General features: G+C 40.1%; 1 protein-coding gene and 1 long non-coding RNA gene across 4 annotated transcripts in view; one reads left to right on the forward strand and one right to left on the reverse strand.

The window, feature by feature from the left end:
* The window catches only part of TFDP2 (transcription factor Dp-2), a 55,395-nt gene that overhangs the window by 15,960 nt on the left and 20,922 nt on the right, over window positions 1-18,513 (forward strand). For all 3 annotated transcript variants that reach the window (XM_042878080.1, XM_042878079.1, XM_042878082.1), the window contains exons 3-6: window positions 2,242-2,308; window positions 13,537-13,640; window positions 16,053-16,174; window positions 17,541-17,588. In XM_042878080.1, the coding sequence (XP_042734014.1) occupies window positions 2,242-2,308; window positions 13,537-13,640; window positions 16,053-16,174; window positions 17,541-17,588 (341 nt within the window). The remainder of the gene's footprint in view (window positions 1-2,241; window positions 2,309-13,536; window positions 13,641-16,052; window positions 16,175-17,540; window positions 17,589-18,513) is intronic.
* Window positions 10,588-17,477, reverse strand: LOC122183782. The gene is made up of 3 exons (XR_006180360.1): window positions 17,352-17,477; window positions 11,579-11,674; window positions 10,588-10,610 (listed from the first exon to the last, which is right to left on the reverse strand). It is a non-coding gene; the product is annotated as an uncharacterized LOC122183782 (long non-coding RNA).

Raw genomic sequence — 18,513 nt, forward strand, 5'->3', positions numbered from 1 at the left:
ATTTACAAGTGGTTTATGTGAATTAGAAATTACATTTCTTCCATTTGCCAGAATGTAGATCACTGATACTTTGATGGTTAAAGTAAGATGGCCAAAAGCTGTGGCTACCACAGAAATGCAGATAACGTGACCTGGAATCTGGCTAAGATCAAAATGAAACACTATGAAGTTCTCGTTCTGCAGTAATGGCACAATATTGCATCAAATTTGTTGGGTTTTTTTGAGGAGGAGCTCAGTTACAGTCATTCTTCTCTGAGATATATGCTCTTCTTGATTTGTCACTTCTCATTTAAGCTCTCATGAAATTCAAATTTGTTTTCAAGCTCTTCTAAGCTTAGAAGTTATTAAATGGAGAGAAGAGCACATGTTCACTGGGTGCTCTGTACAGCTGTGTTAGTAGGAACCGGACTGTCTTTATGACAGGTGTTTTCTATGCAGACTGAAATTTTGTATTCTTTGGATCACAGAAGGACAAGACAAAAAAAAAAAAAAAAGCTCAGGTACTTCAGTTTTGACCAACATTTCCTTAAGTACCATATCCATTAAATCATCTAAATGTTCCAGAGAATGCAATGTAAATATTTGAATTTTAACAACTGCTGGAGAGTCTCGTTGGGCTGACAGCACAGAGGTCTGCCGTTGTCAGGGCTTCACTGAAGCACAGTGGGAGATGATGGGGTATGTACGGCCATAAATCCTGAACTGAACGTTCAGTGGTGAACAAATTGCAGTTCTGCCTTTGAAGATGTTCTTGGGAATCTTAATTCTTACTCTTTCTTCTGGAACAAGTTGTGCCCTTATATCTAACACTTGGTATCCAGCCTTGTTCCTTTAGTGGAGCTCTGATATAAAATTCTCCTATTTGTGTTTTACAACTTCTCACAGAGGCAGGGCACCTATGGAGAAGCCAGTTCTGTATTCCCTGTTGTAGGCAGTAGTGTGATGGGAGGGTGTGGGCTCTCTATGGTGGCTTTGCAGCTGGAACATCCTTTCGAGGCTCTGCTCTGTGTGAGTTCACTGAACTTTCCAGCCCCGATTTCAAAGATCCTCTCAGGAACACGTTGTGCACACTTTGTCAGGCTGAGGGCTCACTGTGCCCCTCCTGCAGGAGCAGCCACCACAGCACTGCCTTGGGCACAGGAGGACAGGTGCCTGCGGGCGCTGCTTGTCTCCAGGCAGGCAGAGGCTCTGGCAGCAGACCGGCACCCATCTCTGCTCAGCCCTGCCCTGCTGCAGTGCCACCATTTGATTTGTGTGCAATCAAACAGTTCTCTGATTAGATATGATTACAGTTCTACAAATGACACTAGCAAATGTCCTATTTTTACCGCATACATCTGTAAAATAGAGCAAATACTTGATCCTTGATAGCATAATTGTTTTTGCTTATCTTGGATCTTGTCCTAGTCACTTATTGAAGCACTCACATTTTATAGTATTTTTTAAAAGACTTTCTGGTAGTTTCCGTAATTGCCTGCTGGAGGAATCGTGCTCTGATTCTAAGCAGGTTCCAGAGGAGTTCAGTCACTCGGTGCTTATGGCAGCTTCCATCTTGGAAGCAAACCAAAGTACCTTGTTCACTAAGGTGCTGGAGATTCAATGCTCTGAAACAGTGGAGTGCTGCATCGCTGCTTGCTGCTGCTGGGTGCATGCCTTACTACCTGGGACTTGGGGACTTTCTGTCTCTTTCCTCCCTGTCTAGGAGTGGTGACCTTGTGTTTTTCTAAACAAACTCTACCTTTCTGTGCCTTGTGTACATGCCAAAATCAGACACACTGTTCTGAATATGGCTGTAAGTTCCCTGTGTCTCCAGTAATTTATTCTGTGTAAATTATCTCTAAAGACTAGGAGATGTATATAAAATACATCGTAGTCACATCTCCTCAAACCTGTGGGCTGTGTAGTGTTGTTGGTGGCAGCTGCCTTGTAAGACTTGGAGGGGACAATGACTCAGACAGTGATAATGTGCTTCTTGGGGCACGTATAGTACAGCATGAGAATGTACAGGGACTTGGGTTTTCTTAGTTAAGAACTTAAAAATGTAGTTAATGCCTTCATTTATACGCAGTCAATGTCTTGGAAACTTGCTTCACATATCATGCTCTCGTTAGGCTCTGCAAGCCATAGGATTATGATGTTTCAGCAGTGCAGAACAGATTACTTTCATAATACTGTTGGTTGCATACTGGAAAATGTGGAAAGGTCTGTCATATTTTAAGACTTGAAAAATGTTTTGTTCAGGTTGGTGTGACTTCCACAAATGGAGACTTGAAAGGATTTATAGATCAGAACCAGAGTCCAACAAAAGGTAAGAGAATTCTACCTGCATATGTAGTAGAGAAGCATACACTAAGATTTATTTCTCTCTTATGTTTACTAAATGAATATTTCACAGCACAGTATGTGTTGTTTTGGGATGCTCAGAATTTAGTTTCTCAAAATGTACTTTCTGCAGCCACACTGGTAGATATGATGTGTTACAAACATCGTGTGCTTCTGATGTCAAAGTTTACAGAGGGAGAATAGGGATGGTAGAAAAAGCAATTGAAGTGTAAAATAACCCTTCTATTTCCTTTACTTAATTGTGAGTAATGTTATGAATTTCCTATTTCCCACCCTAAAGTTCCTAGACTCTATTGTAGTAATCTTCCCAAACAGGAGTGGAAGTTGTTGGTGTACTTCTGTAAGTGGCTGGACGGCTTAAAGTAATAGTTTTGTCCCCTCCAATTTCATCTTACATTCTTGGTGAATCACTTGTGACCAGTGCATTGGCCATCAGAACAGCTATAGATTCTGATGAAATACTTCTGCAACTCCTCTAAAGCACTGGAAGAGTTGGATTTACAATTTGTGAAATGCCTCAGTGAATCTTTTTAAGTAAATGTTGTTTGCTGTTATGTAGTGCAATAAAGAAGTGCATGCACCAGCTAGAAGAAGGATTTTTGGCTCTTCACAACAATTTAGATCTATTAGACTTCAGAGTCAAAAAATGAAAGAATCTAGACATAATTTGTAGAGCTACGATAGCTTCCTTGTTTTCCAAACTGTACCGCCCCCAGCTGGTTTTAGGTCTTTGAGAAGTGTTTGCTAGGCACTGGCAAGATAATTACCCTTCTTGTTTCAGTGGTTTTTGATTATTGTGTCATGAGACTAGGCAAAAGACTGAAGTGCAATATCTTCAAACAATTTCTGAAGCAAGCAATTGATTTGTCCAGAGAATAAGTGAACTGAATAACTTCATAAAGCAGAGGATGTTACTATTAGTAGTAGTACCTCAATCTTACTGCTCCTAGTCGTTATTATATTTTGCTTGTGGAATGGTCAATGTATTATTTACCTCTGCTCTTCTGTATTTTCAAAAATATTATGCACTAATATTATTTTATGTGTATTTATTGATTTTTACCTTGGGATATAACTAAAAACCTGCCATCTCTGCTGAGATATTACAGCTGCTGCTCTTCATGATGTGCTTTCACCATGGTCTTAGACTGAAATATGATGGACTTATGATGTGTTCCAAAGTAAAAGAGAGATCATAGAATGGCTTAGTTTAGGGGGGGCCTTAAAGATTCTCTAACTTCAACCCTCTGCCATGGGCTGGCTGCCCCCCACCAGATCAGGCTGCCCAGGGCCCCATCCAACTGCCTCCAGAGATGAGATATCCATCTCGCCATTCTCTGACTAAAAAATTTCTTCCTTACATATAACCTAAATCTCCTCTCTTTTAGTTTAAAGCCATTTCCCCTTGTACTATCACTACTAGACTGTGTAAAAAGTGGGTCCCCCTTCTGTTTGTATGCTCTCTTCAAGTACTGGAAGTGCAGTGAGGCCTCCCCAGAGCCTTCTCTTCTACAAGCTAAACAAGCCTAACTCAACCTGTCCTCATACGAGGGGTGCTCCAGACTTTTGATCACTTCAGGGCTCTCCTCTGGACCCGTTCCAACAGCTCCTCATCCCTCCTGTACTGGGGGCCCCAGGCTTGGACACAATATGCCAGGTGGGGCCTCACAAGGGCAGAGGGCCAATCTCTATCTCCCTGCTGGCCTCTCCTGTTTTGATGCAGCCTGGGATACTGTCAGCCTTCTGAGGTGCACACTGCTGTCTCGTGTCTAGCTTTTCGTCCGTCCATCAAGTCTTTCTGCATGGTGCTGCTTAAGTTCTTCTCCCAGTCTGTAAACATATCTGGGATTGCCTCAACCCAAGTGCAGCACCTTGCACTTGGCCTTGTTAAACCTAATGGGATTCTTGTGTGCCCACTTTTCGAGCCTGTGCAGGTCCCTCTGGACTGCATCCTTCCCTTCTACTGTGTCAACTGCACGACTCAGTTTGTCATCAGCAAACTTGGCTGAGGGTGCACTCAGACCCACTGTCTGTGTCACTGATAAAGATGTTGAAGAACGCCCGTCTCAAGACAGACCCCTAGGAGACATCACTCATGACTGGCCTCCATTCAGACACAGAACCATTGACAACAACCCTCTGGCTATCCAACCAATTATTTATCCACCAAATAGTCCAGCCTTCGAATCCACATCCTGCCAGTTTAGAGAAATGGATATGGTTTGTGACCACGTCAAAGGCCTCGTAGAAGTCCAGATAGATGACATCAGTTGCCCTTCCTTTGTCCACCGATGCCGTCACTCCATCATAGAAGGCCACCTGACAGGTCAGGCAGGATCTGCCCTTCATGAAGCCATGTTGGCTGTCTTGGGTTGCTGCTTCATCTCTCACGTGCCTTAACATCTCTTCAAGGAGAATCCATCCCATAAGCTGCCCAGGCATAGATGTGAGGCTCCCCAGCCTGTAGTTCCTTGGGACTTCCTTTCTCCCTTTCTTGAATATGGGAGTGATGTTTCTCTTTTTCCAGTCATCAGGGACTTTGTCTGACAGGCATAATTTTTCAAATAGGATGGAGAGTGGTTTGGCAACCACAATTACATCAGATGTCGTTTGCTTAAGGCATGCTCTAGAAAGCATCGCACCCTCCCAACAACTTGAAACAGTAATTCTGCAGCTGCTGTTGCCATTTGTCTTTCCTGTGTTGATCTGTAGTGCCTTCCCACTGTTAACCTCTTGGTATTTTTCAGGTTTATTCTGTTTTATGAGAAATTAACACCGATTGTTTAGGTACTGCAATTCAACAGGCAAGTCTGAAAGTACTGCTATATCACTTCTGCTGATTTTTAAATCTTGTTTACCATTCCTGAATAGGTTGGCAGGTCGTTTGTTGTATTTGGTGGTTCCGTTTTCCTATTCCTTGCTTGCTTCCTGTGCATTTGAATACTGAGGTGATCTTGCATTAGCTTTTTCAAATCAGACTTTTTAGAGTGCTTTCTGTAGTTTTTAATTCTTGCATAGATTATAGATATCTGGAGAAAAAGAATTTCTCCTATAGTTCAGGAGAATCTAAATGCAGTTGAGATTTACAGTGGGTTTGGATATTTTAAATGTGGCGACTGCAGATTAAAACACATAAATCCAAATATGTAATCCTTGTAAAAGGCTCGCTGCTGCATTCTGAAGAAAACTGGATTTTACTTCTCAGGCATGCCTAGAAGTATCTGAGTCCTTGTGGAACGTTAACTCAGAATGGTGTTTGCTTTTGTTTAGTGAAAAAATAGAGAAAAGTAATTCCTAGAGACTGCTGGGACTTGCCATTGGCAGCTTCCTGGCTGAACGCTGCTTCCGCTTTGTAAAACTTTGCTCTTGGATCTCCCCAGCCAGCCTTACACATCAGAGTGCAGGTCTGAAAGAGGAATCCTGAGTCAGAGCCCCAGGATAGGACTTCTGCACGCAGCATTTCTTTCTGCACTGTGCTTTTTTCCTTTGTGACTGCATGCTTACCTTTCTGGAAAGAAAAAACAAAAAAACAAGTGTTTTAAATAGTGTTAAAGGGCTACAGTAAGGGCTACAGTAAAACAGTATACCAGTGGTAAGAAGATAGAATCCTGCAGCAGGTGCTGATTGTTGGTATGCTGATCCATTCCTGTGCATGGTTAAATGCTGAGTTTCCATGGCAGAAGCTTGCAGCAAAGCTCTGGTCTCCTCGCACTGATCGCAGGCAGGGACACACCTGTGTTGCCACTTGGTCACTTGTCCCAGAGCCCACTCCAGGTCCAGGTCTGTGAGGGCTCAGCTGCAGATTAAGGAGCCCTACGCCTGCTCAGGGTGCTCAGCAACAGCTCTGCAGAGGTGTCTCACTGAGGTGTGCTGTGCACACAGAGCCTTGCAGCCAGAGCATGACAGCCTGTGCTGCTGGCCATAGGGCTGGGCAGACTGGAGGCAGCTCTGTGGGAAGGGCCATGCGGTGCTACTGAGCCAGCAAGAGGTTGTGGCAAGTGCAGTGGCATCTTACCCATGTGTATGCCTATTTTGAGAGGAGGTGCAAAGAGCCAGGAGAAGAGGCACGAGGTGCAAACTGACACACAGGAGCTTCCTCTGAGCACCAGGAAGCACTTCTGTGCTGTGTGGGTGCCAGAGCACTGGCACAGGGACCAGAAAGGCTGTGGGCCTCCTTGGAGGTGCTCAGAAGCTGCAGATGGCATCGGCAGCAGGGGCCAAGGAGGTGAGTGAGCTTCAGAGGTCTGCCAGCCTCAGCTGGGATTGTGTGCAGGGTCCTGTAACTTTGCTTGTTTTGCTGAGAATAGTTACCGTGGGCTTTTTATTTTTGAGAGATAAGTTAATATTTTTAATAAACTTAAGAAGTTGAGATGTGGTAAGTACAAAAACAACAGCAAAATGACTAAGAAAAGCAACAATTATCAAGGCTTGGTTTTAGGAGAACATTTTTTTCCCCCCCAGACTTCACAGCAGGTTGTTGAATTCATAGCTCATAGCTGCTGGTAGGAATGAGGAGATAATACATGTGATAGAACTAGAAATATGACTAGGAAGTACTAGCTTGTATTTGTTAGCTTGTGTTTTTAGTTGCACTGTTTCTAGGATCTAGCTTTGACATCTTTTGAGCTTACTTTAAAAGTAAGTAAAGTACTTGGCATACATGACATTAAATCTCATCAGTTATATCCACAGATAATTAACCTAGAGAACAACATTCATTTGCAGTAACAAATGCCCTGAAAATTAAAGAACTCTGAATTTGTGTCTGTCAAAAATTGCATAGAAGTTATTTGAATTATATTTTGTTATCTTTCATATGGAATGCCTTTGTGTGTAAAAGATGAGATTACTTCACAGCTAATAGTTCTGTTTGCCTCCTAAGCAAAACCTGTTGGCTGACCAGTGTCTGTACATGAGTGAAGAGGTTGGCAATGTATCCATTTATGTCTGTGAGCAGCAGCTGACAGTGATTGGTTAATGGGAAGTGCAGGAAAGAAGCAGTGGTTTTCGGCTGATTGACTGTGAGTGATATGTTTGATTCTCATCTTCAGATACACAACGTAGATGACCACAATTTTGGTGAATCCTACTGTACTTATTACTTTTTTTTATTACGGTTACTATATTCTTAGGCTCTGTGTATTTACATGGTGCTTTCCTTTCATTGCTGTGGAAGGAGAAGGGAGTCTGGCTCTAGACCACCTGTCATGTAACAGGCTGGATGGGAGAGGATCACTGAATCTGATCAAGCTGCAATTCAAATTGCTTTGAGAGAGGATCTTAACTTTTAATGCAGCTTAGCAGTTAATACCACTAATTTCAATAAAGTTTGTTTTTTATGTAGTTCCTAGTCTTAATGAGTCTTGATGCTGTAATCTACTCCATGGAAATAAAGTTTTCAGCCCCGAGTCTGCTCTTTTCTAATTGTGAGCACCAAACACCTTAGTCGTGTGTTTCAGGTGGTTCTTGTAGGACTGGTTTTCTAGGGTGCAGACTTTCAATGCACAGGACTTATAGTTATGCTGCTATAATGGAAGCAGTAACCAGTATGACAGATTTCTTGCATTGTGATTGTGGGCTTTTTTTCAACGTTTAATTACATATTTCCAATTTCCTCCCTCTTGTGATTTGATCTTTTGCTTGTTTTTGTAGAGATTTGCTGCAGGAACAGTGCCAGTTAAAGTTGTGCCTGGGCAATCACAGCTGCTTTTAAACATTACCCTTTGCTCTGTGGCAGCACAGCTTTGTAGGTAGCTCAGTGGTTTGCTGGACTGGGGAACAAGTTCAGTGGAAAAATACCCCATTTTCCTCCCTTGCAAAAGAAAGAAAGAAAGAAAAAAAAAAAAGGTAAATTCACTGCATAACCATAGATGTGGCTGTGCTGGCCTGGGACAGGAATGAGCATTGGGTGATAAGGGCTGCTTAAGTGCATTCTCATGGTGCTGCTGCATGTCTGACAGACTGCAGCCTCTGGGGGTTCCAGCACAAGGCCTGATGAGCCCTGGGGAGTTCATTGTGTGCTTAAAGAGATCCGCTGAAACGTCCAAGACAACAGAACTGGTTATCAATAAGCCTGCATGTGGTATTTTGAGATCAGTACAACTGTTAACTGCTATACATTTGTTAGAAATCGAGCAGTAAAAGGCTGAAAATATGCTGGTCAGTGTATCACTGCGTGGAGTGCTGACCCTTTTTTCTTCTTCTTCTTTTTTTTAATCTTTTTTTTTTTTCTTTTCTACACACCTCTTTGACATTTTGCATTTCTAGATATGTATGTGCCCCTAACGACTATGGAATTTTCCAAGTTATGTTTATAGCTTAGAGTGTTTGTGCAGTAAACAAATGAAGAAATGTACTGAAAGAACATAGGAAAATTAATACTGAGGTTTTTTGTGCGCTTTTATAATTTTGTGCCTTCATCTTGCTCATCTTGGAGATCTTTTTTAATTTAGTAGAGGAGCCTAAGGAAACACCAGGTGCAGAATAGCCACATTTGATAACTGTGAACTTTTTTCTTTGCTTTTGCTGTCAGGCCATTGGCAATATTATTTAAAAGGACTGTTGGTTGATACACTTTAAACTTTTTTACAGCACATTTCCAGGTTGTAAGTTAATAATGGATATGTATTTCTGAGCTTTGAACGTGAAATGCTGATTACCAAAATTCCTGTTGTGTTTTGTTTAAAAATTCAAAGTGTCTTTTTGTTGACGGATGCTTTGTGTGAGGCTCCAGCTGGTGGATCTGTTTCCCATTAGCAATGGTTTCCTTCAAACTGACTGCAACAGATTCTATAAATTCTAAGATCTACATCATTTCTGATGGTCTTTGCAAATAAGCTAGCAGATTTACTTAAACAGGAAATTTGCTGAAACCTCTTCAGCTCCATGTTGGTACAGGACTGGATGTTGTTTCTGTGAAGTTACACTATTTAGAACGCAGTGTGAAAATGTAAAAGAAGCCTTGTGGGCTGATTCATTGGTGTGTGATGTAAGCATGTGTGTACTCAACTCATCTGAGTTTCATACGTGTGTCTGTGCAGGTAACAACATTCTGCACGGGCCAGGAGGCGTATTAGTTAGTACTATGCTTTTTTAAATATGAAAGAACAGCAACACTATTTTTTCTCCAGAATAAACAGTACTAGTGGTGCCTGAGTGATGGAAAAACAATGTCCACAAAGCAAAGTGCTTTGTGTTCTGAGAGAATCAGGCGTGTGTCCACTGACAGATTTTTATCTTGAATTTGCTTCAGTGGCAAGCATGCTCAGTTTGTGGTGCTGTTAAGTATATGTGTTTAAAGCCTCTCTATGGGAGTTTTAACTCGGTTTCTTTCCCATGTGCTCAGTTTTCCATTGGTAAAATGGGAATGACACCGACCTCTTTTGTGCTTTGTACTGCTGAGAAACACGATGTAAGAACTGAATATGATTATACAAATCGTTCTAGTTTGATCCATCTATGCTGACCTTTTCCATCCATGCTGTAAGATTACCGTGACTAGGAGGCTGAAGTGCTCAGCTTACCACTGTATGCACTGCTTTTTCACAGTGATTCGGTGCACCGTTTGGTTGCCATATGATGGGTGTTACTAAGACTTGGTGTTTATATGGACATTGATCATGTTTAAAGCCTTTACAGCTCCTGTATGATAAAGTATATATAATTTGTTTGGTGTTATTGCTACCTCCGGTTCAATACAGAAATCTTTCGTGGCTTTTTTTTATGATTTGCAAACAGCATGACTTCTTTTTTTGTACTTTTCATAAATAAGACTTGAAGGAATTGTTCCTGTTGATGCTCACTGTTTTGTAATGCAGCCTTGCCTTCAGAACTTTAGAAATTACCGGATCTTCAGCAAGAGGAGGTGAAGTAACCTCAAAAATTTGGTGTAAAACACAGGTAGTTGTCTTAGGCAATGCCAGCTCTCTTGCTGTAGTTGAATTGACTGCTTGCAGTCAGCGGTGATGTTCTCACTGCAGTGGCTCCACATCTCTGCAGCAGCTGTGTCCCACAGAGCTGGGCTGCTGCAGGGCCTGGGCTGGGCTCAGCAGCTGCACCACTGTGCAGAGGAGGAAGAGTGCTTGCTGATAGCCATTGCAAAATGTGCTTCGTCAGGTTGGGCTGCTGCTGTGCTTGATGCATTTTGAGACGCATTAACTTCTTCTATGAGAAGAGACGAAAATCTGCTCTTACTGTTAAATATTTGTAGCATTTTAAAATATTTGACTTACTGATGCAGGTCACGTGAATGTTTGGACTATTATATTCTTTCTGAAAAAAAAAAAAAAAAAAACACAGAGGAAAAGGAATATTTAATTGATAATGAATTAAACTTTATCATTTTTTCAGCCACTGAGAAAGATGCAGAATGAGTGCTCTTACTGTGCAAAAGTTTGTTCTTTCTTTCTGTTCGTGGCTTAGGAGGCCTCACTTATCAGAACAGACTGATCCCGTTGTAGGTATTAAAAGAAGTAAGGCCTCTGTTACTAACTCAAGCCAGAAAGGCTCTTGTACATACTTCATATTTAAGCAACTGTCTCTGTAAAACCGTGATGCAGTTATTTGAACAGTCCTTGTATTATTAACGCTGCTGTGGCCATGTACATTTATCTACGTGATCTCATAAATGAAGATAGCAGTTATCTATTAACTCTTAATCAGTATTTTTTCCAGACCTGCTACAGTACATCTGGTGGTTGTGTGTAGTGTTGCCTGCGGGTCTCAATTATTAAGCTACGGTTTTCAGCCTATGTGTGGGCAGTACACAGACTTGTGTGGGTACGTGCATATACACTAAAAACTATTGACAGTGGCTTACAGTCTCCAAGCTGCACGCTGACAACACAAACCATGGGCACACTGATTGATGTAGAGGTCAGTGAGCGGACGTGTAAACGTAACTGTACACCAGCAGTGCTGATTGCACACTGCAGTAAATCTGACATGTTTCAGTCTTGTGTTCTGAAATGTTACACGTTACAGACCTCTGCAGCCCCAGAAATGTGCTGAAGATGACTGTGTGATGTAGCCCAGTGATAAACTTGAGGCTGAATGCCAGCATTTCAAAATGGTACTGTGCTTTAGCATGTGACTTTATCAGAGGTGCCAAAGGAATAATTTGTTCTGTGGTAAGAAAAGAGACAAGGAGAAACAGCATGAGAGCTCATCTTGCAGAAGAAGGTATGGAAATGTTCAGGTGCAGCAGTGGGGAAAAAAAAATAAATTATAGCAGTACCTGGGAGGTGAGCAGCAGTGCCACTGATGGCAGCACACTGCAGTGAGATGGGTTTTGATGAGTGCCAGCACAACTTAATACATCCTCAGCAAAATCCTGCAGCAAAAGTGAAAAGTGGCAAATAACTAGTCAGGTTAGTGAGCTTTTTGAGCTCAGTATATGAACAGGGCGTATGTAAGTTGTAAATTGCTCTGTACTTCATCCCTATGTCAGGAGGTATTTCATACTGGAGCAAAGATTTACTCTGGGGCTTGGGTTTGTAAGTGTGTGGTTTGCTTTTTTTTTTTTTTTCTTCTAGGTGAGTTAGGTGAATAAATTCTGAAGGTGTCCTCAGATACAGATCTGCCTTTTGGAGAAGCAATATTTAGTAGCAGTGTAACTCCAGGTGCCAGAGAGATTTGCACAGAACATTAAAACATCCTTGTCTTATTGTGACCAATTCTATTATCTCTGTTCGTTTTTTATAAAGGTGAGAATTTAAATATAGCTGCATCCTTTTTACTTCTGTGCCGAAGATAAAGAACATCCTTTACTAAGTATTTTTTTTTCCTCTCTTGGGTTGTTTCTGCGTTGTATTACACAGCTGTTACATTGCTGAAATTACGATTACTTTCTTTCAGGGCAGAATGTGGCTGTACTATAACAACCACACTTCAGGATTAAATGAAAATAGGGGGCCGTGGAGGTGAACTAGCACTGTGAGAAAAGACATGGGTAACAGAGATCTTATTTGGACTAAGTTCAAAGTTTGCCAACCCCTGTGGCAGGAGGAGGGCAGGGCTGGTATCTGTGTTGTGCTGAAGGAACCCGTCACCTCGGATTGCCTTTAGTTTCTGTCTGCTAGTGCCAGAAAGCCTGAGGAGCTCTTAAGGAGTCAGTCTTTGTCCTTACAGCTCGTGACCTCAGCTAGGCCCAAGCTGGCTTTGTGGGTTATGAGGTAGTGGCAACTCTTCCTTGTATTTCATTCTGCCTCCAGACCCACCACTCTAACACTTGAATTTGGATGAGGCTGTGCATAAGAATGCAGGGAGGTGTTTGATTGATTTGCAGCTCTCTTGCTTTGAAACTGTCAGACAGATAGGAGCTGCTACTGCCACCGTGTCTGAAGGTAAATGTGTGTTTTCACCACTTTGAGTGGCTTGTATAGAATGCTTAGAGTATTTGTGGGGTAGTGGAAGTGCTGCATGACAGTTCTGATGGAGACGTTAAGTCTGAGTAATCAAGATTAAAAGGTAGAGTATGGGAAAGGGGAGTAGCAGCAGCATTTGTGAGGTACTCAGCATACAGCTGTGCTTCTTTGTATGAAGGCAGGATGACTTAGATCTGTAAGGAGTGTAGGATTATGGAGGTAATAAACATCTTGTTACGGACACATGCTGGGTTGGAGGTGGAGTGGTTGGCTTCACCCTGACATCCAGCCACCTGGCAGTTACTTCAGGTAATGTGCAAAGGTGTCATTTACTCTCTACCATGACACAGATGCGCTTTTCTGATGTTTTAGATACTTCAGCATAGTCAGAAGTGGTTAAAGCTGAAGATGTGTAGATACATACTTTGTGTGTATGCTTGTGATTGTAAGTAGGATTAATAAATATATAGACTTGTTTCATTTGGACTCTGTCATCCTTGCAGGTCCTTTCCAACTCAGGAAATTCTGGAAGTCTAAAAGTACACCCAAGAGTTTTAAAGCTGAAGTGTATGGTGGGCTTTGTGCCCTCTGTCTTAGGCTAGAAGAATTCCTTCTGGAAATAAAATGCTAATACATAATTAGCAGTTTTGTAAGGTGTCCTTGTGACGTCTGCTAAGGGTTCTGGTGGCTGTTCTGTGGCAGTGTGTAAGACAGAAAAAGTTAACTTGATTCCAAAATGTAAAAATGATGTGAGAATTCAGCAAAGTATTTTTTGTACATTACAAAGGAAGAAACTTAAAACTGTCTTTTCATTGCCTTATTTTTTTAGGTAATATTTCAGTAATCACACTACCAGTTTCCAGTACCAACTCCCCAGCAAAGATACTGCCAAAAACCTTAGGACCAATCAATGTGAATGTTGGACCCCAAATGGTAAGTTTTGCAATGACAGAACGTGAACTCATGTAACTAGATATATAACTTCCCATTCATGTAATATGGAAACATGGAAAAAGTGAAGATGTGGGCCTCGCTAGAACATACAGACTTAGGTGTAAGCCTGAAGTATCCCACATGGATGGGAAGGTGACGACATGCAGATGCAGCAATCTGGGCATGCCAGGATTACTGCTCCATAATTATTTATAAATTTATTATCTAAATATATCGGATTATCTTTCTGGCTCTGACTGGAAATTGAAACAACTTCACCAGCTGACATTTCCACTGAGTCAAAAGCATATTAAGAAAAAAAAATTACCAGGAATATTAATGATACTCTCTAAATATTTTGAGCACAATAAATAATTGCCAAGAATAGAGGAAAGCAGTCAGTTAATGCAGTTCCCTCTTATTACCACATTCTGCTCAAGGCACTGGTTTTCTAAAATCACCCTTAGTTACGGGTAAGTTCTATAGCAGGTGGAAGGGGTGTAAGTTACTGCATGGTAGGAGACTTCTTATTTTGTTTCACTCTCCTGTTCTGCTGAAAGTTAGATTGGAAAATCTTGCCTGGTCTGACTCTGCTCTGTGATGCTGTTCTCCATTGGACTGCCACAAGTGGTCACTTACAAGCTCCACTTCAGTAATTCTGGTACAAATTCTGTCACTAGTTGGTGACAGCCAGTCCAGTATTTGAATCTCTGATGGGTTGTAGGAAAAAGGAAAATGTTTTGGTGTAGGTGCACAGCTGCATGTTAAAAGATTTCTGTACAGCAAAGTAAACAACAGCAGTGAATGTCAGTACTCGACGTATTGTAATCTGTCAATGCTCTCAGGTTGGCGATACCTCTTCTCTATAAATGTCTATTTCCACTAGATGGCACCATGATATTGAAAGAAACGTCAGTTTTTTAAAATACACAGTATTTTAAAATACACAAACATGATTTTGTACCTCAATTTATTATACTGGTTGTCAAAATTATAAGGACATAAAATATTCTTTTTATGATACATCAATTTAAAATTTAAAATACGTCAGTATTTTAAAATACACAAACATGATTTTGTACCTCAATTTATTATACTGGTTGTCAAAATTATAAGGACATAAAATATTCTTTTTATGATACATCTTCTTTTGGATTTAAACGACATCAGTAGAGCAGTGTGAAACCTATGAGTGGGTGAAACGTGAAGAAAGGAATTTCAGTATGCAAAATACTTAAAATCTTTTCTTTCTGACATGTCTGCCACGTGCTGGCAGAGCCATATATGCTCACTTCTTTTCCCACTTGTCTCTCTCTGTCAAGCCTAACTGTAACACAAAGGATAAATAAGATAAAATTTGTTTATTCAGATAAAAGAAATACATAAATGTAATTATAGTTTGGGGTTAGGTGGGATGTAAAGTACTGCTTAGTGAATTAAAGAAGCTGGAAATTCTTCAGATAATGTTTTTTTTTTCTTCTAGTTGCTTGAACAATATGAATGGACACCAAATAAAGTGTCTGCCATGTGCTACTTATATGGGCATTGAAGTAGTAAGGGAAAGGACTAAGTTTAACACATTTGTTTCTCAACATATCACTAAAAGCGAAATAAAGTTTAAAAATAAGTTATGTGAGTAAAAAGCATTCTCCAAGAAGCTTTTGTATAATTGGAATAAAAGGAATTTTAACATTTTTATTTTAGTGATTAACTAATAATACTGTCCCATTTTTAAATGCTATCTACATTCTACTGGCAACCTGTGTTAAAGAATTAACTTAGATGTGAATTAGCAGTTGAGAGCGAGTGTTTTACTGCTAACAACCACTGCGCATTGAATTTCAACAGCTTTGAATCAATGTATTGTAAATTCTTTTTCTACAGTATAGACTTCACATGTACTTTCACAGATACAAGCTTGTACTCCTAGCTTGTTAGAGGGCCTGGTAGTCTTGTGAATGCTGTGAACTGCAGGGAATAATTGAGAGGGATCTCAGATTATCTTTGGTACCAAATGCAGATAGTTAAAAGAGACAAACCCATTGGGAATGAGGCTTTTCTGATTCCAGTAATCGACAAATTACCTAGATTCACTCTGGAAGAAACAATCAGATACATATAGGTACAAATCTTATATGCTCCAGCTAATAATTATTTCTGTTTGTCTAGTTCTTGTTCATAAAAGTAATACAGTAATAAGATGCAATAAGCAGAGGTTTACCAATACTGTAATTACTGTCCTGTGTGAAGATCTAATGACACCTCTTCTGTGCATCTTACTTTCAACTTATATCTGATTTACATCTGTGCATCCTTCATATGAATTCTAGGATATGTTAACCTGTTTTATCAAAGATGTGCTTTTTGCTGATATTTTATTTCTTTGTTAATTTCAATTTTTAAATTTTGTAGATAATAGGCACATCACAAAGACTGACCAATTCAGGGGGTGTTCTGATTGGGAGTCCGTATAACCCAGCTCCAACGATGGTGACGCAGACACACATAACGGAAGCTACTGGTTGGATTCCAGGGTAAGATCCTGGCTTATTTACACACGACAGATTACAAAAATCAGTATCTGTTATGATTTTTTTTTCTTCCTTTATTTATGCTATTTTTGCTATATGTTAGCTCACAGCTTCTAGTTCTTCCACAGTTAAAAAGAATACAGTCCTTAGCATATGAAGTGCTTATGTCTTAAGCATGTGAACACAGAGTTACACACACTAGTTGCTTTGCTGTTTGCTTTAACTTTGCTGTATGGAAATGTCTGTTCCTGTGTGCCAGTGGAAACAGGTGTACAGTTGTTAAGGTTGGTTTTCTTGCTGGCTGTTTATCTCCTCAAACAGCTTTTTCATTCACTCAGTAAGCACCATGGACAGGGATTGCTGCTGTTGCTGCTAGGAAGATGCTGGAGGTGGGATTAGTCAGACTGAAGGTTCTGAATTGCACAGCCTGACACATGCAGGCTTTCACAGCATCTTCAGAGCCATCATTTTAGTTCAGCTCTCTTCATTAACACAGTCAGCTTTTTAGCTGGTGTGTATCTGCTGTGAGACTGCTTTGGAATAACAGGGTAGCAACAGGAAGTAATATGCTATGACAGTTCCCAAACACTGTATGTTACCAGCTGCAAGAGTAAGAGACGAGGTTGGAATAAAACTTGTGAAATCTTCAAGATGCAGCTAATAAACAGAACTATAAGGAAACTGGCAATGATTAACAGCTACTACTCCTGTGCTAAGCTCATGTCAGAAGCTACTTCAGAGTACCGCTCTGCTATGATAGTGTCAGCTCTAATATGTACATGTGTTTATAGTTTGTGTGTTGTTTTTTGCTTAAAGATACCAAAACATTCAGTGTCAAGTAAATGTAGGATCTGTTTTCTGCACTGTTTGAAAGCACTTTCCTCCACATAGGGCATTTGTAAATAGGAATTTTCAAAGGAGTCCAAGTTCTCCTTTTGGAAGATATTTGGTTGTCTAGCTTATATCAATGTTTCCTGTATCATAGAATCATAGAATGGCCTGGGTTGAAAAGGACCTCAAAGGTGATCTAGTTTCAACTCCCCTGCTGTGAGCAGGGTCACCAGCCACTAGACCAGGCTGTCCAGAGCCACATCCAGGTTGTAGTTCCAGATAAAGTCAGTTCCATAAAAGCATAAGGCTAGAACATGGTAAAATTGGGAACAAAACTTGTATTTCTTACCTGTCTGACAGTGGACTCAGACAACATCCAAAGTCATCATCTTTTTCTTTCAAATTCAGTCAAACCGTGTGCTGTTGTCTTCAGTAAGCATTGAACAATGCATTATTTAGCTAGACACCAAATACATTGATTTTATTGATCAAAGAAATGTTATTTTAACATAAGTAACCTTGAATTGTGTTCTCCTAGGGAAAGAAAGAGAACTCGAGAATTTATAGAATCAGATTTTTCAGAAAGGTGAGTATTACTGAACTTACATTTTATTTTGCTGCTTTAAATCTGCCCTTCAGAGCACTGCCTGGCTAATTCCCACTTCAGTGAGTTTTCACTTCCCCCATTAAAAGCTGTCAGTGTGTTTATTCTTTGTAGTTATAAGTTGTTACTTTTTGCTGTATCACTTTCTAATATTAACATTTACTTATTATTTATATTTACTTCTGATATATTTACATTTACTGCTACAGACCAAATTGGAGTTGTGAAAGAGAGAGAAAATCACATCTTCGGAAACAAGATTTTCAGTTTGCTTTCTCAGCTTTCAGTGGGACAAATACTTGTAACCAGATAGCTGATTTTTGCTTCCAAAAGTACATGGAATGCACTCAACTTGTTTTCTTTGTTTTCCTATCAGTGATGGCTCAAATAATGCACAGGTTTTAAGAGGATTTTCTGTTTGTTTGTTTTGCTTTGTTGTTGTTTTTTTTTAATCTTCTGCTGTTCTTTTCTGCTTTTTCTTCTGTCATTTTTTGTATTATATTTTCTTTAAATACATTCAAAAATTTCAAAAGCATTCCTATGTTTTTATGTTTTTCTTAGCCTTTTGCAGTTGCTGTGGCTAAGTCTACCTCTGTAAAATAACAACTCTCCCTGAAACTATCAATCAAATCAACTTCTATAGCTGTAGTTTTTTAAAAAAGAAATTCCACTGAGAATTTGAAATGCATGCAAATAATTCCAATGTTTTCATTAAGAAATGCAAAGGCAAAAGGTTTTTTTTAATGTGAGTCTTGCATATTATTAGGTTATGTTATATTAGTATTTTTGCTTCTGAGTGTCTGTAATCCTGTTAGTCAAGAATGAAGTAAGATTTGCAGTCTTGTTCAAGCATATTTTGTAAACTTACTGACATTTGTCGTATTGTCTCTGAAGAACATTTAATTAA

This window comes from Lagopus leucura, unplaced genomic scaffold, assembly GCF_019238085.1.
Source record: "Lagopus leucura isolate 7727_CA_CO unplaced genomic scaffold, USGS_WTPT01 Super-Scaffold_100021, whole genome shotgun sequence".
NCBI classification, from domain to species: domain Eukaryota; kingdom Metazoa; phylum Chordata; class Aves; order Galliformes; family Phasianidae; genus Lagopus; species Lagopus leucura.